Genomic DNA, 21,793 nt, shown 5'->3' on the forward strand with positions numbered 1-21,793 from the left:
AAAAAAAAAAAAAAAAATGAGGCAACTCTCAGGAGTTGCTTTCGTAATCAGAACTTGAAGATACTGGGACTCAAGTCTGCTAAATACCAGTTCAGTGTTCTCTCCATAGTGAAAGGGGACTTAGTTTTTTCATTTTTACGATGAGGGGACCAGGTGACATTCTTGCTCCCAACTCTAAAACCCAATCATCATTGGGTTTTAGGTCACTGGGTCCTCTAAAACTACCTAAAGGTCATTTATATTTTAGGAGACTAGTATTAGGGCTCCTCTAAAGCCACGGACTGTTGGAAGTGCCATTTCTTTCAAGACAAATATTAATTTACACACACTCTTCCTAATAGTAAGTAACAACCAAATCTGACATGGTGCTGTGGGGGCAAAAGGCAGTGCCTTAAGGGAACACTGAATCCAACAAGATTCAAGCAATAAATTTTATGGAACTTCGTCATACGTTCACATCTCAGAGCCCTTTATGATAACACTCAAGTAAATCCATCTGGTTGAGTTAATAATTAGTTTAAATCTGTTACAAGTTAATGATGCACAGCCAAGTCATTCCAGGTACATGATGATACAGCGAATTTGTGACACGATTTGTAGATAACATTTTGCACTGCCTTTCGTTTTCCTTTATTTCCTCCAATGATTAGAAAACTATAAATCATTTAAGAACAAACTGGACCTATAAATAAGACCTATATACATATAGGCTGGATTAAAAGGGGAGAAAAAAAGCATTATCTTAAGGAATAACATAGGGTTTCAGAAGGGCCTTAAAAAGTTTGAGATAGAGCCTAGGCTACCTCTATATACATATTTTGGCATTCCTTTTTTTGTAATACAGTAGGAATTACTGTATTACTATATTAGGTTCCTACTGTATTACAAAAAAAAAAAAAAAGGAATGCCAAAATCTGTAGCTTATTTATTTCAATATTTACATGTAACCTCCAAATACAACTATGCTATTCACCAGATAGTTCTGGAATGCACAATGTGTATTAGCTCCTAGTGTACTAGAAGCAGTGAGATGTGGTAATGAGACATGAGATGAAAGTTTTCAAATGGACATTATATTTCAATCCAGCCAGGGCACAAAACTGTATCTAAAAACTCATTGGAAGGTATCTCACAAATATGCAGCCTGGAGACAAATGATTTTCTAGCCCATGTTCCCAGTATCCCCTGAGTAAGACCCTGAAGTTTACTTAGAGATTTGTTATGTGGACGGGGCCTCTACAGAATCGATTACATTTAAAAAGTACAAATACGTGACATTAAACATCAACAAATATTTAAATATCATATATGTATAGCTATGTAAAGATCATCCCCTATCTCAAGTGCAAATGATTGTAATTAACCAAAATCTGACTACCAACGCATCAAAATGCAATAGGGTTGAAAATAAGCTAATGATTCATGTGCTTTGATGGTAATGAAATGAGAAAAGACTGAGACCAGAGTGGAGGGAGAATGGACTCCTCTGGGAAAGGGAAGCTCTGAGCTCTGTGGGAACAGCCAGCATACCAGGTGCTGAGGAAGAATGTGCCCAGTCATTGTTCTGAATCCGGGCTGCATAGTTAAGATCCCAGCCAAACCCAATTCACTGGTCTCTCTGAAGGTGTCTCTTAAGGCTCCTAGTTGTTTGAAACAAGTAGCCAGGATTGAGAGCCACCTGAGTCAGGGAGCTAAGGATCAGAGAAAGAAAAGGCTAAGAAGAGTTCCAAAAAGTCAGGATTTGAGCGACTGCAAGGAGAGAGAGCAGGTTCATTCTAGAAAGGATCTGGTATGAGAGTGGGGTGGGGAGGTGTCCAGAGCTAGGTCCCTTTGTCATTTACCAAAAGAACAGAGGAAACTAACTTTCTGTAGAGGAAATGATATTCAGATGACTGAAACTACGGCAAGCTGAACAGACAACCTTCTCCATACTACAGACTGTAGTCATTCCTTATACTATGTGTATGTATGTACACATTCTCAACAATTACCTTTTGTTATCATGTAGTAGAGAATGGGTCACATGTCTGCTCAAAGCTGTCTAATGGCTTCCCTCCTCACTCAGAAAATTCAAAGTACTGACTGTGCATGCAAGTCTGCAAAGACCTATAGGCTTCCTCCTCAAAGCATTGTTTCAGGACCACAAGCGGCAGTAGCAGCAGTAACAACTGAGAGCTTGTTAGAAGTGCTGAATCTCCAGCCCCATCTCAGATCTATTAAACCAGAATCCACATTTTAACAGGATCCCCAGATGCACATGAAAGTGGGAAAAGCACCAGCCTTCAAGATTGAACCCATCTCTCCGACCCATTCCCATTGCCTCTCCAGCCCATCTTCTACCACTCTCTTGTTCACTCAGAATCACCAGGCTTCTTGCCATGCCTCCAACATAGTAGGGTTCTCTCCTGTCCATGGCCTTTGCACTGGCTGTTCCCTCAACCAGAACGTGCTTCCTCCAGGCATCTTTAAGGCTCATTTCTTTCCTTCACCTTCTTCACAAATTTGCTCGTGCCACCTTCTCCAATAAGACTTCCTAAGCCTGTTTACAATCGAAAAAAAAAAAATTTCCATTCTCTGTTCCCCTCTTCCCTGCTTTTTTGTTGTTCTTTTTTCTTCTTCTTTTCTCCTTTCCTGTTCTCTGTCCATAGCACTTACCACTATCTGACTTACCTTTTGTTTCTTATTCATTTGATTATTAGAAATTTCCTTTGACAGACCACAAAATATGACTACAAATTCTATGCAACTCCTTCTATCAAGAGATGAAATATATATCTCTACCTCTTGATGCTAGACTTGGTCATATGACTTGGTTTGACCTACGGGATATTAAGACACAGGGAGAAATTGGAAAAACACTTTGCACATTGAGGCTACCCTCTCAAGCTACTGGGATAGCTTCCTGTCACTATGGGAAGATACCCACCACTTCCCATAACCCAAGCCAGCACCAGCAACCAGCACCAACCACCAGATATGTGAGTGAAGCCATCCTAGACGAGCCAGGCCCCAGGTGACCCAAAGGTCAACCCAAGAACCTACCAGTCAACTCATAGCTTCAGAAGCAACAATGACTGTGGTATTAAACCACTGAGTTTCGGGTGATTTATTTCAAAGCAAGTTGGCACACTCTTCTGATGAGCACATAAGTTCCACGAATGCAGGGATCATTATGCACTGCTGCATCTTCAGGGCTTAGCACAGTGCTCAGCATAGTGTGGGCATTCTAAAATATTTGCAATGAATGTTGAAGGACAGAACGATAGCAAAGAGAAAACTCACAAGTGAAAGAAATGAATAAATGCCAGCCATGACTTCCATAGGTGAGAGACTAGAAAGTGGGAGAAAGACTTCCTGGGTTCACTATAACCTCTGCCTTTTCAGAAATAGGTTGAACAAAATAAGATTTTAACTACTTTGGCAATAGAATACCTTAGCGCGAAAAAAAAAAAAAAAAAGCCTACATTTTCACATGCAATACATCAATTATTTCAAAATCGTTCTTGTTTCATGACGCCTAATTTGCCTAAGACTTTACAACCAGGTGACCTTTAGAATATTTTTCACATTACGCAGCCTTTACTCTCCCCGTTTTTAAGCTACTCAGATTTTTAACAGATCCCAAACCGGCAAACCAAATCACTGCATGTTGCTTCAATTCTGTCTTGCCAAAGGAGAAAAATCTGCTGCTTTGGATTCATTTCAACAGTTGGAAATTCAGGCCATCACATTTTAAATCTCAGATGTTCCCCACTGTGTCCACATCACATAAATCAGTGAGTGAACCGATACCCACATGTTTGTGAAGCCAGTTCTCTCACAACTAAAGCATAATGTCCTTTGGAATGGAGAGGCAAATTTAAGTGGATTCTGCAGCAGTGGGTGTCATAATTCTGGAAGCACAGTGTGGTCCTCACGATGGCACAAGCAAGGGCTACTGGCAAGCAGAAGGAGAGTTCTCTATTAAACGATTTTTTGAAGTATAAAATTAACATGCTATTTTCAACTGATGGGGAAGAATAAAAGACAACCTGCAACACATTAAGTTTCTGTCTTCATGGAAAGAGAAAAAAAAAAACTCTGAATTTTCTAACGAAGCTTACCAGTGATTAACAGGTCTATCCAAACTCATAGAGTACGTTTCATCCAAAGAACCGGCAAAGTCAATAAATAATGTGAGGACAAAGAAGCACTCTGAGAGCAATTAAGCTCTAGCACCTTTAGGGTTTCTTTCAGGAAATGCAAATCTCTAAACAACAGAATCACATACACACTTTTGGAAATAACTAAGTGACTTCTGATTATTTTCTTGGATATACATAATTACCAATTGAATAATCAGCAATATGTATGCTGGGGTTCACTAAGGTCTTCCTATTACATCACAGGGTTCTTATCCAGAGTATCACAATCCTTTTCTCTGCTTTGATCACCTATCTTAGTCTACACTGCACACAAGGCTAAGGAGAAAACTATTGAGCTTGGTCTTTTCGTGTTTGTCGGGATGGACTAGGTTCCACTAGAGTGAACTGATTCCATGAGACTTGGTGACTTAAAACAAAAAAGGTTTATTTCTAGCTTATGTTAGTATCTATTGTGCACTGGGCTGGGAGTGCTGCTCATTGCATCCCTCAAGGACTCAGACTAATGAAGCATCCACCATCTGGAGCTTTGCCAATCACAGGGCAGATGCAGCTCACCACAAATCACTCACTGACTGTAAATGAAGGGACACGTGCCGCTTCTGCTCACATTTCACTGGCCCACTGAAGTCACCTGGCCATGCTCAACACCAAATATAGGGAAATTCAATCTTATAACACAGCCAAGGGAGAGAACCAGAAACATTCAGCAGACAGTACTAACAACTGCTACAGGCTTTATTTACTCCCTGCCTGTTTTTGCCCACTCCCATTTAACCATTTTAGAAAATGTTTCTGAGGGCATTTTATTTTTTTTTTTTGAGATGGAGTCTCACTCTTATTACCCAGGCTGGAGTGCAATGGCATGATCTCAGCTCACTGCGACCTCCACCTCCCAGGTTCAAGCGATTCTCCTGCCTCAGCCTCTCGAGTAGCTGGAATTACAGTCACCCACCACCACACCCAGCTAATTTTGTATTTTTAGTACAAATTGAGTTTCTCCATGTTGGTCAGGCTGGTCTTGAAGTCCTGACCTCAGGTGATTCACCTGCCTCAGCCTCACAAAGTGCTGGGACTATAGGCATGAGCCACTGCACCCAGCTCTAAGGGCATTTTAACTACAGAAAATTCTTCTAGGTGCCTACTGGGTCACAAAGGTGAACCACACAGAAATCCTGTCTTGTTTGTGTGTGTGTGTGTGTGTGTGTGTGTGTGTGTGTGTGTTTGAGATGGAGTCTCACTCTGTCACCCAGGCTGGAGTGCAGTGGCGTGATCTTGGCTCACTGCAACCTCCGCCTCCTGGGTTCCAGCGATTCTCCTGCCTCAGCTTCCCAGAGTAACTGGGACTACAGGTGTGCATCACCACACCCGGCTAATTTTTGTATTTTTAGTTGAGACAGGGTTTCGCCATGTTGGCCAGGCTGGTCTCAAACTCCAGACCTCAGGTGATCTGCCCGCCTCAGCCTCCCAAAGTGCTGGTATTACAGGCATAAGCCATTGCACCTGGCCCAGAAATCCTATGTTTAAGGGGATTATTATCTAGCAGAGGAGAGAAAATCAGATAGATAGATTAGATAGACAGATAGATAGATAGATCGATAGACGGCATGTGAGATGAAAATGCCAAGTGCCAATAAAAAGAAGCATACAAGGTTCAATGAGAGTTTAAACAAAGGAGGTTTTAGCCATAGGAAGTTTCATTTGAGGAAATGACATCTGAGAAGTGCTTTGTAGAACATAGTGAGATCTGGACATGTGGATGTTCTGGCAGTGAGAATGACATGAGTAGAGGCGAAAAAGCAGGACATGCCAGTTCATGTGCACAGAATGGCAAAATAGTTAGGTTGAATGATGTTGAGAACATTAAGGAAGGACGAGGTGGAAAAGAAAAGAAAAAGGGAGAGGAAGGAGTCAAGTCTTTTTGACCAGAGAAAAGGGGGAGATAATGGGGACAGGGTAAGACCTGCACAAAAATCCACATAAGAGTAACAAAGGCCTCACCTACAGTAGTCCCATCACAATTGTGAGGAAGGACTAGCTCTACTCTCAAACTATATATCCTATGAGAAAGCTCAGCTTTTCCATCACTCCTTCATCTGACCTAGAAAATACAACTCACCTTTCCCTCTATCTACCCAAGCCTGAAGGCCTGGAGGTTTGCAGCTTGGATCTGATAAAAGAAAAGAGGTCAAATGGGGAGACTCATCTCTATTGAGAGATTGGCTTCTGGCCATGTCACCCAACCAAGAGAATGTTCCTTTTATCATTAAAGGGAGTTAACTCCCAATAAATATTTGTTCTATTTGTCCTGAGTTTATTTCCTATCTCTAAGGATGTTTCTGAAGCCACTCCTTAAGGACTGAGCTGCAGGGCTTAATTTATTTCTGTTTGTTCTGGAGTCTGCAATCCCTCCTCGTCTCCGGATTTAATTTCAGTGTTTTGGTGCTTAAATGGCCAATCCGGTTAGGCCCTGCCATGAGCCTCTGACCATCACAAGAGTCTACAGCTTATTTTATACAGAGGACCTTTCTTTTAGTATCTTTCATGTGCACCAAACCTGCTTGTTTTTGCTACTTTCATTGCTTCTATATAAACAGTGAAATTTGCCCGTGATTGGAAATTGTTTCTTACTACTGACCAGTTCCTTCATTAGGGAACTCTGTGCTGTTCTTCCCACTGCTCCAATAGACAAAAGACTTTCACTGCCACCCCAAGGAGATGGTCACAGCCAGAAGGACCCTTAGGGTTCACCAAGATCCACAGAAAAGCAATCACAGTCCTAGGATAATCTGGGACTTGGCTCTCGGAGTGCATGCTGTCACACTGTGTGCTCTGACTCTCATACCAAAAACGCTCATAGAAGTCAAAATCAGAAGAATGACCCTGCTAATGATGCCAAGGTCGGAAATACTAAAAGATAAGGGTTAGGCTATTTCCCAGGAAGCCTGGACCTTCAAACCCACACATAAATGACTCATCAATCCTAGATCACTGCTTTTTACCATACCCCTTTATAGAATGTAAAATGCACTACTGATTTCATTCTTGACTGTATAGAATTTTTTGTAACTTTTCTCGTGTTCATATTTATTTTACATTTTATGTACATTCCATGTCTGCAAAATACTTTAGAATTCAACCAGTATTTAATGACTATGTATACAGAGTGAGACACTATGCTATATGTTACAGAGTAATAATTAAATCCCTGTAGATGGAAAAAAAAAAAAAGAAAAACTTAACTATATTTAATTCTCTAAGAGAATTTTGGGCAAGCTATTACGCAAGTCAATGAAGTTAAAATTCAGAGCAATTTTACCTATACCTATATTTTACATATACTTCCAGAGCAAAATATAGGTAAAGAGGTGATATTTGATGAGACAGGGCGCATTCAGCATAGTATGGCCATAGACAAGAGGTGACATTTGAGAGGAGCCTTCAAGAAGAGATAAAATTTCCAGAAGAGCAATGGATCAGGTGAATTGTTCAAGCGAAAAGACTGACACAGCAACAGGAAAGCATTGAGCGTAATATCTGGGGAACAATGAGAAGGTCTAGCTTTATTAAGCGAATGAGTAGGAGAAATGACAGAAAAACTATTTTAGGACCAGTAGGTACAGGCCTTTAAAAGCCCAGAGAAGGAATCCATTGTAACGCAATAGGCAAATTGGAGCTACTGGTGGCTTCTGAACAGGGAAATGACATCACCAAAATTAAGCCTTAAGATCATCCTCTCCAGTCTCAGGCTCTACCTCTTTTTCCTTGTTAGTCTCCATTTACACTGTCTGACCTCTTTCTCTGAGGCCTTTGCATTTGCTATCTCCTTTACAAAGACCTCATCCAACTCCAGACTACCATGTGGTTGGTGCTTTCTTAAAATTAGGTATCTGCGGCTGGGCGCAGTGGCTCACACCTGTAATCCCAGTACTTTGGGAGGCTGAGGCGGGCAGATCACAAGGTCAGGAGTTCAAGACCAGCCTGACCAACATAGTAAAATCCCATCTCTACTGAAAATACAAAAGATCAGCCAAGCATGGTGGCAGGCACCTGTAGTCTCAGCTACTCGGAAGGCTGAGGCAGGAGAATTGCTTGAACCCGGGAGGCGGAGGTTGCAGTGAGCCGAGATTGCACCACTGCACTACAGCCTGGGCAACAGTGGGAGACTCTGTCTCAAAAAAAAAAAAAGAAAAAGAAAAAAAAAATTAGGTATCTGCTCAAGTGTTCCTCCTCAGTGAGTCTCCCTGACCAACTAAATGAGTTCTCTCACTCTTAGTCACACTTTAGTCTACTAACATGTTGCTTTCCAACAGCACCTATCATAATTTGAAATTATTTTACTCATGTCATTACTGGACTATGGCTTGTCTCCTCCCACTATAATGCAAGCACCATGTAAGCATACAAATGTAACTGTATTGTGCCCAGTAGAATGGCTGATAAAATAGGTGCTCAATAACCATTTTAACAGCGTTATTGAGATATAATTCACATACCAAACAATTCACCATTTAAAGCAGTGGTCCCCAACCTTTTCGGCACCAGGGACCAGTTTCATGGAAGAAAATTTTTCCACAGACGGGAGGGGGCAATGGTTGTGCGTTGAAACTGTTCCATATCAGATCATCAGATCGTAAGGAGCACGCAACGTAGCTCCCCCACATGCACAGTTCACAACAGGGTTCGCCCTCCTACGAGAGTCCAATGGCCCCGCAGATCTGACAGGAAGTGGAGCGGCTCACCTGCAGCTCCACTTCCTGCTGTTCAGCCTGGTTCCTAACAGGCCACAGACCGTATCAGTCCATGGCCTAGGGGTTAGGAACCCCTGCTTTCAAGCAGATTATTACATTGTTTTTAGTATGTTCACAAAGTTGTGCACAAATCACCATAATCGGTGTTATCATTATTATTATTTTTTGAGACAGAATCTTGCTGTCATCCAGGTTGGAATGCAGTGGCACAATTACAGCTCACTGCATCCTCAAATTTCTTGGGTTCAAGCCATCTTTCTTCCTCAGCTTGCCGAATAGCTGGGACTACAGGCTACCATGCCCTGCTAATTTTTTATTTTTATTTTTGTAGAGACCAGAGGGTCTCGCTTTATTGCCCAGGCTGGTCTTGAACTTCTAGCCTCAAACGATTCTACCACTTTGACCTCCCAAAATGTTGGGATTACAGGCAAGAGCCAGTGAGCCTGGTCAACAATCAATTTTAGAACATTTCATCACCTCCCAAAAAAATCTCGTACCTATTAGCAGCCACTCCCCATTTCCCACCAACCCTTCCAGCCTTACACAACCACTCATCTACCCTCTGTCTCTATAGATTTGCTAAATCTGGAGATTTTATATAAACAGAATGATACAATATGTAGCCTTTTGTGACTGGTTCCTTTCACTTAGCATAATATTTTCAAGGTTCATCCACATTGTAGCATGCATCAGAACTTCATTTCCATTGTGAAGAAAGATTCCATAATATTAATATGAATACACCAAATTTTGTTTATCCATATATCCATCGACAGACAGTTCAGTTGTTTCTGCCTTTTGGCTATTGTGAATAATGCTGCCATGAACATTTATCTACAAGATTTTGTGTGGAAAAATGTTTTCATTTCTGTTGGGTATACATTTAGGAGAGAACTCTGGGTCATATAGTAGCTGTGTGTTTCACCTTTTGAGGAACTGCCAGTTTTCTAAAGTGATCGCACAGCTTTACATTCCCATTAGCACATTCCCATTGTAAATTGGAGAGTTGCAATTTCTCCACATTCTCATCAACACTTGTAATGATCTGTCTTTTTTATTATAGCCATCCTAGTGAGTGGAAGCCAGTAGCTTATTGAGGTTTGACTTACATTTCCCTGGTGACTAATAATGTTAAACATCTTTAGATGTGCTTCTTACCTGTTTGCATATGTGCTTTGACAAAATGTCTACTCAGATATTTTCTGCCCATTTTTAATTGAGAAACTGGTCTTTTATTATTGAGAGCAAGAATTCATTACATACTTTGGGTACAAGTCTTCCTCAAATATGATTTGCAAATATTTACTCCCATTCTGTGGGTTGTGCTTTCACTTTCTTGACGGTGTCCCTCAATGACTATTTTTTAAATCAAACAATGAATAGAATTAATCTTTTATGACAAAGGAAACCTGTAACTGGCTCATAAATATGTGACAAATTCATGGCACCGCTGGATCTAGAAAGGTGACTCAAGTCACCTGTTTTCAGCTTTGAGTTTCCTTCACTGGTTTCCAGCATTGTCCAACCAGCCCAAGAGCAATGACATCATCCTGTGATGAGTCAAAGAATGCAGCATTTGGTAAATTGGTCCGTGAGCACCAAATAGAAAGATGCCCCATACTTAAAAATAAAAAAAAAAAAGGTTTTGCTGGAAGCTAGCCTGTAATAAATCCTAAGTGGCCTACAATTTTGTTTTCTTTGAGAAACTGAAATTGATGAATGGGGTTCCCGCTGACACACAAACATATTAGTTAAATGAAACTAGAATAGGCACAGGATGAGTAAGCAGTATCTTTCTAAATTTACACTATGGATATTTGCTTACAAAATTATAGGCCCTGGGATGATCTCCCCTCCCTGCTCTGTATTCAGACTACCCAGCTTTATTTTGGTTGAGGAACTCCCACCAGAGAAAACAAGGTACAAGCATGGGAACATGGATATGCAGAGATCTGGTATATTTTTACAGCTGTAAGAGCTTCTCAGTATAGAAAAATACCAGACCTTAAAAACTTATTACAAAAATATCATCCCTTAAGTACTCATTTTATATATATACACACATACATATACACACACACACACATATACACAGAGAGAGAGAGAGAGAGAATATAAACAGTTTGTCATACTGGGAAAGGCATCAAGGAAAGACTTGCTTTTAATAAATCTTAACTAGGTTCAATGCTGGCATGGTATCCAAAATGTAATTTTCCCAGGATAGAATTAACCTCTTAGATAATGCACAGAAAATTAAAATAGAAACTTAAATACTTATTTTGTGATGCTAACCTCAATTAACAATCAGATTATCATACAAATGTAAACAAGATTAATCTATTATATAGAGCAATCTTAAAATGCTATATGTGATAGAGCAATCTATAAATAAATTTAAAGACTCATATTTTAAAACATATCTATATTCCTATAAGGTGGTAAAGTTTAGGCTAAGAGTACATGAAAGGCATGTTCGGAACATAGCTTTGTTGTACTGTATAAAATATGTATTTAAAGGGCAGAATACATGAAATGTGAATAAATTATAGTTATAATTATCTGTTATAATACTGAGATGGAAAGTAGATTATGTGACAACCTAAGCTAAAAGTCAACCTAAGATGTGAGATAGTATAGACCATTTTTAAAAATCATCCTTAAATATTGTGTCCTGATTTTACATTCTCTGTTTCCACTGTTCCCTCTATATTCAGTGTTCAACACAATCTTCAGTTTTTAAACCAAATATGGGAGTTGAAAGCAATCACCCCTGTGTCTGTCTTTATCCCTTAAGTTGGTACGGGACCTGCAGTGCAAATAATAGCACACAGATGTGTAAAGCAGAGATAATACCTACATTTATCCAAAGAGAATGAAATACGGGGTAAGCTTCATGTTTATCTGCCCAGTGGATATATCAGCACAAATTACTTGGAATCCTCTTCTTCCACGCACTGATAACCCCTCAAATACTCTAGCCTCTGTTTCCTGACTCTTTCCAACCCATTAGCCTTTACCTGTTCTCTGCCTGGTTGTCTCACCTGCATCTCCATACCCTGGACCTTATCATCAAGCAGAACAACTCTAGCTAGTAGCTTACAAAAAGATATAAATACTCTCTCGGTCGACTCTCATCTTTCTGCTTCTACCACTCTTACCAAATTGCCCATTCATTTTTCTTTTGCTTGTAAAGCCCCTATGACCACCCTATTCCATTGGTCCAATAGTCCTATTTTGGCCCCACCACCTTCTGACTATGGTCAACTACTTCAGAGGTGGCACCTTTTGTATTCAAGAACTGTTTGCCCCCTAGTTTCCCAGAGTCTCTCTTTCATCTTCTCTCTTACTCTGGTAAATTCAAACTCCTTGTTTTGTCCTTTTCTTCTTTTTTTTTTTTTTTTTTTTGAGATGGTGTCTCGCTCTGTCACCCAGGCTGGAATGCAGTGGCGCGATCTCGGCTCACTGCAACCTCCACCTCCCAGGGTCAAGTGATTCTCCTGCCTCAGCCTCCTGAGTGGCTGGGATTAGAGACACTCGACACCATGCCCAGCTAATTTTTGTATTTTTAGTAGAGATGGGGTTTTGCCACGTTGGCCAGGCTGGTCTCGAACTCGTGACCTCAAGTGATCCAGCTGCTTCGGCCTCCCAAAGTCCTGGGATTACAGGCGTGAGCCTCTTCACCCGGCCAAAAAATTTTTAAACAAGATATAATAACTCTCATTTACTGAGTATTCGTGTGTCAGATACTATTCTAGCCACTTTTAACTCATCCTCACAACAATTGTATGGGGGGGGATCACTCTTGTCATTATGTCCTTTTCATACACGAAAAAACTGAGGAACAGAGAGCTTAAGACATTTATCTAGGGTCCCCCAGCTAGGAAGGAGCAGTATTAGGTTTCAAACCCTTTTAATTCTAAACCTATGATCCTAACTACTCCAGTACACTGGCAAGAAAGAGATGAAGGGAGGGAATGGAGGCCGGCAGGTGGATAGAAGCAGATGTGCAATGCAAAACTGTTGTGCTCCATTTCTCTACTGCCCCACAACCTGACTTCCACTCCACTATTCAATCAAGCGTTGGTGCTAAGAATACTGGAAGCCTCCTTATCACTTAACACACATCCTCCTGGATTCTTTCTATAGCACTTCTCACTACTGCACACCATCTAAAGGAAGCACCCTTTCTTCCGTGGCTCTCTCCATCTTCCTGACCCCTTCATCTACTCCCATTCTGCCTTGCTCCCTAAGTGGAGACATTCTTCTCTCTGCCTTCTCAGTGCCCCTGTCTTCATGCTTCATCTCTTAACAATCCTAAGCCCTTCCACAAGCTTCCTTTATACTGAGGTTGACGAATGCTAATTGATACTTCTTTCCCAATCTAAATGCTCTTCCACCTACTGGGCATTTCTATAAGCATGTCCTTCTATCTTCCAACAAAAAGAATGCTGATGATCCTGTTTATATGTGGAATTTGGGGGGGGGAAATGTTGACTACATAGAAACAGAGTGTAACAGTGACTAACAGGGGTGAGGAGAGGAAGGAGGGAGATGTAGGTCAAAGGCTACAAACTCACAGTTATATCAGATGAATTTGTCTAGAGATGGAATGTGCAGCAGGGGTACTAGGGATAAACAACATAATAATACTGTGTTGTTTATTGAATATTTGCTAAGAGACCAGATTTTAGGTGCTCTTACCACAAAAAGGAGAGATAACTATGGAAGACGATAAATATGTAAATTTGCTTACCTGTAATAATCATTTCACTATGTATATCAAAATATCATGTTATATACCTTAAATATATATAATACAGATAAATCGAAAAGAAAATTAATGCTGAGCCTATCCTTTTGTTCTCAGAAATGATCCTGCAGACTGTCCTAATTCTACACAACAATCCACTCTTCTCCTGGTCCCAAGGCTAAAACTTTGCAGCTATCTTCACGTTCTCCTGCCTCCGCATCCCCTACTTCCATTTAGTTACCAAGCCCTATTGAATCATCCTCTACATGAACGTCCAAATCTTTCCATCGTCACGGCTCCTGTTTTCATTACCAATCATCATTGCCAACACAATAACCACTGTGCCATTATGCATTCAGTTCATTGTGCACACTGCAACAGCAGACTCTCCCAAGGCATGACTGAACCATACTATACCACCCAGAAGTCCATTACTATTTGTCTTACTAAATGATAATTATGGGTGAAAATGTTCTAGCGTCTCAAGAACAGAGAATGTTTTCTGATCCATATGTTACACGGCAGACTTGTGTTGGTAGAATCAGTGGGTTGTTGTCTGTCCTCAGAGATCTTCAATATAAACCTCAATATAAACTTATCCTAAATGATAAGGTTGAAACTCTCTAGCCTAGGCATTTGGGGCCTGTAAAACCTGATCTCTAGTGGGTTCTTTTTTTTTTCCTACCCCACATCTCTTTTCTCTTATTCTAGTAATAGCATCCCACTTTCCTTTGGGGAATTGTCCCTACCCAACTGGTGGACTGCCCATCAAAGGTCAACATCTCCCGTCGAGGGAGAACATGTGATCCAAGCTCACCCATCAAAATACTGCTACCCTCCTAGACAAAGTGATTGGCCCACATGTGGAGATACGACCCCACCCAATGATCAGGAGTATTTTTCAGGGGTTAATTTCAATACTGGATAAGAAAGGTACTAAGAAGCATATGAGCTTTGCTGCTTGCTGGAAAGCACCTTCTGAGGGAAAAGGAGAAATAGCTGACATTAGCACTACCTCTGGCTTTGCAGCTGGACGGGCCCACAATCATTTTTTTGAAACTCTTGGATTTAAATATGTTTCAGAACTCCGAATTATTCAGGTGAGAAAAGCATAATGAGGCACATACTTGAGTATATTACACACACCTCTATCTGGATCAAGGACAACATCCCTGCAATCAAACTCAATTCATATTTCTGCAATGAAACAAATTAAGGGCCTAATTAATGTCAGTTTAAGTCAGGGTAGGTTTGGCCATGAAGAAACTGCAGATCAGGTAAGGTCTCATTACAAAAAGCATTCAGCTGTTTTCAGAAAGGCACATAAAGGCATGTGAATCTGTTTAAACTAACACATTCCCAGTCTGCTTATCTGCTTGTTCGTTAGTTTTACTTAAGCAGTTTGGGGTTGATTTTTAACACTTGTACCTGAAAGACTCCCATCTGTAGTCCTCATGGGCCTATTATGTTTCAGTTTTACTTCCCACTAGTTTTCTATACAGACTCACACTGGAGTCAAACTAAAAGACTATGTTTTGATACTTTAAATAGAAAATCTTGCCTGGGCCCAGTGGCTCACGCTTGTAATCCCAGCACTTAGGAAAGCCAAGGCAGGTGGATCACTTGAGGTCAGGAGTTGGAGACAAGCCTGGTAACATGGTGAAACCCCGTCTCTACTAAAAATACAAAAATTAGCCGGGCGTGGTGGTGCGTGCCTGTAATCCCAGCTCCTCGGGAGGCTGAGGCAGAAGAATCACTTACTCCTGGGAGGCAGCGGTTGCAATGAGCCGAGATCGTGCCACTGCTCTCCAACCTGGGTGACAAAGCGAGACTCCATTTTGGAAAAAAAGAAAAAAAGAAAGGAAAGAAAGAAAGAAAGAAAGAAAGAAAGAAAGAAAGAAAGAAAGAAAGAAAGAAAGAAAGAAAGAAAGAAAGAAAGAAAACAAACCTTGCAAGCTCCATATTGTGTATGTCTTATAAACGAGGGCTGTCCAACAGGAGACGGGAGCCTTAGCCGGCTGATTTTCTTGTCAGTTGCCCCCACCCCTGTCCTGTCTCGATGGCTCTTGGGAGAAAAGTATAGCTATCCCATCATCCTATGGGATAATCAGGCACAACACTTATTCAGCTTCCTTTCAGCCCCCATTATATCCCCAGGGACAATCACAAGAATCTGGAAAATCACTGCATGTTGTTATTTTCCTTTGAGTGCCTGTGCATCTCTTCGGTGTCTTTAAAGATCATATAATGCTCCCTATGCCTTATTTTAGCTATATACACATTCATCTTCACTAACTATTAGGGCACCTGATTTTCACAGCAACCCTATGAGGTGGATGGAGTAGGTATCACGGCTCCCTATCTGAAAAATGAGGAACTGAGAGTCAGGTTGGTTGATAAAAGTAAAGACCCTGGAATTTCACTCAAACCTGACTCTTAGTCTTGTTTTCTTTCCGATCTAATTTTATTCCCAGGATGAACTCAGATTGGAGAGTTTATTGGCACTGATTGTTCCTCCTTGGTACCCTTGGATGTAGAGATGGATAATTTGTTGAAACTAGTGAGAACACTACGTGCATAATTTTGCTCTAAACTATGTGCAAATTTTATTCCGGTAAAAATAAAAAATTGACATATATATGCTGTGTATATATACACATGTTACATATACATATCTGTGTATATATCATATATGTGTATATGTGTGTGTATGTGTGTGTATTCTAGCATGGATGAATGTCTATAAGCATTTATTTTTACCAGCCAAGAAGCTAAAGTCAGCTTTTTTGTCATTGATTACAACCTGAATTAAATGAATAATAAAGTCCCAATGCAGAGCAATGCCTGGAGATACTTCAGCCTTGGTGAAAACCAGACACTGCTTCACATAACTTGAATCGACAACAAAAATACCCCTCCCTGCCCAGGGGATATTTCTGGGTCAGGACTCCCTCTCTCAGCCAAAAAGTCAGACATTGCTGAAAATTTTCCCACCGTACTACCCTGTTTCTCTGGCTGACCTTTAAGGTTAGGACCTCTGGATGTAAGCCCATGAAAGACAGTCATAAGGCAAAGTCAGCTGCCTTTAGGCTCACAAAAATGCAGTTTTTCACTTCAAATAGACCCCAAAATCCCCAATGACCACATACAAGCCATTCCTTATCTATGAGGTTAATGCAACAGACCTGCCATCATCAGGCCATGAACTCTGAATTGCTTTTTCCAGCAAAGGTTCCCCTACTATCTCTTCATTTGCCTCATGATAAGAAATATGCATATGAGAGTGGCTAGCAGGGGTCAGGACTGAGGTTCTCGGGCATGAAGAGCTGCCTACGCAAAGCCAGATTTATCACACCAAGACCAATCTGGGACTACAGCACCAATTAACTCTCCTGTTTACAAAATGCCTAAGAATCTATTAGGCAAGCACAATCCACTCCCATACAGCCCATCAGACTAACCACATCCCCTATTTCCAGGACTATCCATAAGCACCCAGAATTCACTGCCCACCGTGAATCAACATTTCAAGTGTGCTATAATATTCACAGCTCAAAATTAATCAGCAGGGTGGGAGGCGTTCAGGACATCTCTGAACAAAGTTCTCCCTGCGAATGTATCTCTTCCTACCTACTTGAAAAATATTTCTTCTAGCTTTACTCATACAAACTACATCCAAAATAATAAACAAAATGTAAATGCGAATATGATTTAAGAAAATTTTTCTGGTTTTTTTCTTCCCTTTTGTCCATCTGCAGTATGCTTATCTTATAACAATTCCTGGCCTGTGACTGGGATCAATGAGGGAAGAGGGCCCTGCCATGGGAAATCAATCCTAATTGTTTAGAATCTAACATGAAACTATTTCTAAACTATTAGTATTTTAAATTACTCATTGAACAGGAAAATTGAGCAAAGCTATGATATAGCTCTTACAATTCAATCTTCAAAAATTTATTTTCCTGATCTTCACCTTTCGCATCTCCATTTTTAAAATGTCTTCCTTTCTCCTTATCTAAAACTTTGGATCTCATTTATTTTGACCTCTCTACTCAGATTCAGATTAAATAAACCTTTCGCTGCAAGTCTAACTATGTGCTGAGCAATGCATAGTTAACTCACTCTATTATCTAGAGATTTATCATTTTACAGATGAAGGAACAGAGGCTCCATTAAGTTCAGTGACTTTCCTGCTTCCACAGCCTCGAAAGTGGTCTCTCCAGTGTTTCCAAGTCCACATACTGTCAATGGGGGGGCTCTAGGTAAAATATTTCCCCAGCGTGGCTTGCATCTAGTTTTATCCTTCAGAGGTGTTATTCAAATTGTTATGTGGTTTGGGGAAGGGGCTTTGCTACTGGTAATCTCAGGCTGGAATCAAGGATTATAAGCAACTCACAGAAGGATAAATACAGCTATTGCATATTGCAAACAATCTGTCTGTTCACAAGGGATCTTCTCCCTGAATTCAAATAACCAGATATTAATTCTCCTTTGTAGATTTACTCTAAATGGAGGTCCACAATTAACAATATGTCAGGTCTTATTCCTTTATATCATTTCAATTGTCTAACCAGTAGATCGTTAGCTCAAAGGGTCAGAGCACATGATTAGTGAGGGAGGACAAAGGCTCCTCCCTCCATTCCCGTGCAGGTCAATAGGCACGCACACCTCCTACCCTCCGCCAGCTCAGAAGGTGCTGGTTCCACTAGATCCTAAGGGGGCTGGTAGTCGGAACTTGTAGGTAAGAAAAGGAGAGCATTTTGCAGCTGACTCTGATACCAACCAAAAGATAATATATGCTAACATGACAACAACTAACAATGATTATGGTTAAGTATTATTATTGCAGGATTTCAAAGCACAACCACTCACAGAATATAAACATTTTGTGTTATGCTAGCTCTATAAACAAAGGCAAGAAAACCCTCATTTATGTTTCCTTCTGGAAATCAAGCCCGTCCTTTTTGCTTGTTTGTTTGCTTTCTTCTTGTGTTACTCTGCACATCCCATCTTTTTTTAGCAGAAGAGGCACAACTATTGTTTCCCATAGAAATCCCCCGGCCCGGCCAGAAATGTTACCTCTCGTGACTTTTAAATACTAAGATGCTACACAAAACATTACACTGATATTCTGAGTAAATAGTCAAAACTGTACCTTTAGTGTGGTAAAAATTCACTACCTTACTCACCTAGAATATCATACCAAAGATATAAAAAAATACTGCCAGGATAGTAAATGGCTGCAGAAGTAATAACAAGTTTCAGTTCCAATTTGCAACACATGAGACCCCAAGCCCAAATGGGTAAAAAAATAGAACAACCCAGAGGCATCTGCAAATTAGTGACTGCCCTCAGCTGATTACCACAGCTGGTTTACTGATGGAAAGAAAGAATAACAAAAGGATGTCTAAAGTGTTGAAAGGTCAGAGCAGTAAAGGATGATTAAGAAATACATTTGGCCCTTACAGTGCAATGATACTGCACGTGTGAACTCAATTTACCACCCCAAAGACTTAGCATAGGCTTAAGCTCCTTTGATCTACAGAGGAAATGCTCTCCACTGTAGAATAGCTGATCTTTTTACACTGGTTCAAGGGGTCCTCTGTAACCTCTCTCAGCACTAAATTTCCTCACTGTCGCTGTAAAAACCACAATAAATCCTCCTTGGTGTTATTTGTATGTAAACTTTCTTAGTATTATTTTTAATGAGAAGCCATGAATCTTCATTATAAGGCCTTTTATAAAAAGTCAGGCAGAGGATGCTGGACATTGCAATGTTTGCTTGTTCAAAAGTGACAATTTCTCCTTCTCCCATCTCACTATGCCAGATTCTGTCATATACCCGTTCTGCTCAATTAATTCAGAAAGGTAACAGCTGTTTCTGCCCTTGTTCTTAAAGTCAAGAAATCTAGGTTCGTTTGAACTAAGTATCTGTGAACTGAGACCAGATATTTGCTTCCAGTCTACTGAGCCATTAAATCAGAATTCAAGGAAATGGAGATTTTACTTTCTTCCTCCTTCATCATGGGATGGAAGGGTTCCCTAAAAGGCAGGATCCATGGGGGACTGGGCCTGCAACAAAGTCCCAGGTCTGAATCATGGCTTTGCCACTGTTTAGCTGGTCTCGGTTTCCTCATCTCCTGTGTGAGGTAATATTCACCAAACAAGGTTGTTTTGAGATTTAGGAAGAAGGGTATGGTCAAGAATTTATTCCTCCAAAAATGCCTGGCATGTGTGAGATGTTCAATGTTAGCAGAACCCGAGATGAGTCTCTGGTAAGATTAATAGTACTAGCTACTTTCAGTGCTAACCTCCCCAGTTCCATTCCCAGAGCATAGGCAGTGCCCAACTTTAAGTTCATGTAAAAAGACCTGAACGGACTCAGTGTTTTCTCCCAGAGAAAAAGAAGCCAGTAGAATCCCAACAAGCCTTTAGAATGGAAATCTTCCGCAGATGACAGTCACTCAAGCAACAAAAATCTGGCTGGCTTCCCTTACTTCCTTACTTCCAGGGGCGGGAGGGAATACAAACCGTGCCCCTTGCCCTAGTCTCAGTTCTCCACAGGGCTGGCTTCTCTGGAATATGTCCTCCCTCTGAGCGGGCAAAGTGCAAGATCTTGTGCTCCTGCTCCTCTGAACACTCCCCGCGCTCCCCAGCTCCTTCTAGACTCGGCGACAGCAGCTCTGCCTCCTCTCCAGGTGCCGCATCCCCCAGGCGGCGGGGAGGAGGCGGGTGGGGTGTCCCCGGGTTCCTGGGCGTGGAACGCAATGGCCTCAGAAACTGTCCGTACTCTCCCACTCCTCTGGCACCGGCCAGCACCTCCCTCTCCCTTCCCCCCAGGCAGAGCACGCAGGGTGCGTGCACCCCGGGCAGTCCCCAAAGCGCGCCTGCTGGAAAGGCGCCATCTATCACCCTCACCTCCCATTCCAGCGGATTCTCGCCTGAGCCCAGCCAGGACCGGCTGCTCCCGCCAGCCCCAAAGACGCTTGCGGCGTGTCTGTGGAGGGAGGTACTTTCTGGAACCCAATTTCATAGCCCTCTCTATCCCCATTTCTCTCAGGAGTGTGGGGGGAAGAGAACCAGAAAGCCAAGACTACTGAACCCGTAGTACCTCCAAATCTCTTACGCTTCCAGTCATCCTCATAGCATCACCTTAATTTATTGACATTTCTCCCTAGCAGGGGAGCTCTGCCAAAAGCCCGCGAGCGGCACCCCACAAAAACCCAGCGTCCCTGCTGCCTGCCCAACTCTCGCCCCACGGCGCAACCTCCCGGCCCGGCACCTTCCGTCCCGGGGTAAGACTCCTAGTTTTCCCGGAGCGGAACCCAGCCAGCCGGTTTCGGAAGTTGCCCACCTCCCCATTCCAACTCCCTTCTGGGAGCCCCCACGCGGACCTCGCTTAAGGCAAGGAAGCCTAGATGTCTCCCCTAAATCTGCACTCACACCGGGTGCCGCCCCCTCTTCCCTCCCCCTCCTTTCTCTTCCCTTCCAGCTCCAGTCCCCGAGCCTCCGGCGTCTCCAGCGCCGGCGGTTCCCTCGCCCAAGAAGAGGAAACTTCTTTCTGGGCTAAATTCAGGTCCGAGCAGGAAAGGCTTTCCCTTACCCGCAGGCATCAGAGGCGCGCTCACCCCCTATCTCCCAAAAGACCTCATTTCACCCTCTCCCCACGATCATCCTCTCCGAGACTTTGCCTCAGATTACTAGTGCTACTCAACTTTTCAGGTCAAAAGGTCCAGCCGTCTCTAAAACCACCACGGGGGCACTCTGGATTTTTCCCGAGATCCTACCAGTCCCGCGTGGCTTGCAAAAGACAAGTAAACAAAACACGGACCCGGCAACTCTGGGGTGTGTGTGTGTGTGTGTGTGTGTGTGTGTGTGTGTGTGTACGCGCGCGCGCGCGCAGGAGACGGAGCATCGCCCAAGAGTTAGGGCAACAGCTGCTAGAGCACATCTGGAAGAGGGGGAGGGGGTTCCACGCAGAGGGGACAAGAAGCCCTCAGTGGCTTCAGGGCCGAGGGCTGGGCCAGCCTGTAGTTTGTTACCTGTCCTATGTTGATGAATCCGTACTTGCTGGCGATACGGTTGGCCTCCGGGAAGCCCCCGGCGATTTTGACTGCCCAGTGGTTTGTGTAGACGCGCGTCCGGCACAC

At 42.1% G+C, this 21,793-nt stretch overlaps 1 protein-coding gene across 1 annotated transcript in view; it reads right to left on the reverse strand.

Annotated features, from left to right (window-relative positions):
- PCSK5 (proprotein convertase subtilisin/kexin type 5) overlaps nucleotides 1-21,790 on the reverse strand; it is a gene marked incomplete at its 5' end in the record, with an annotated part of 476,836 nt that extends 455,046 nt beyond the window's left edge. The window contains one exon of the mRNA XM_011947042.1: nucleotides 21,686-21,790. Within this exon, the coding sequence (XP_011802432.1) occupies nucleotides 21,686-21,790 (105 nt within the window). The remainder of the gene's footprint in view (nucleotides 1-21,685) is intronic.
- Between the last annotated feature and the right edge of the window lie 3 nt (nucleotides 21,791-21,793).

Source organism: Colobus angolensis, unplaced genomic scaffold (genome assembly GCF_000951035.1).
Source record: "Colobus angolensis palliatus isolate OR3802 unplaced genomic scaffold, Cang.pa_1.0 Scaffold257, whole genome shotgun sequence".
NCBI lineage: Eukaryota > Metazoa > Chordata > Mammalia > Primates > Cercopithecidae > Colobus > Colobus angolensis.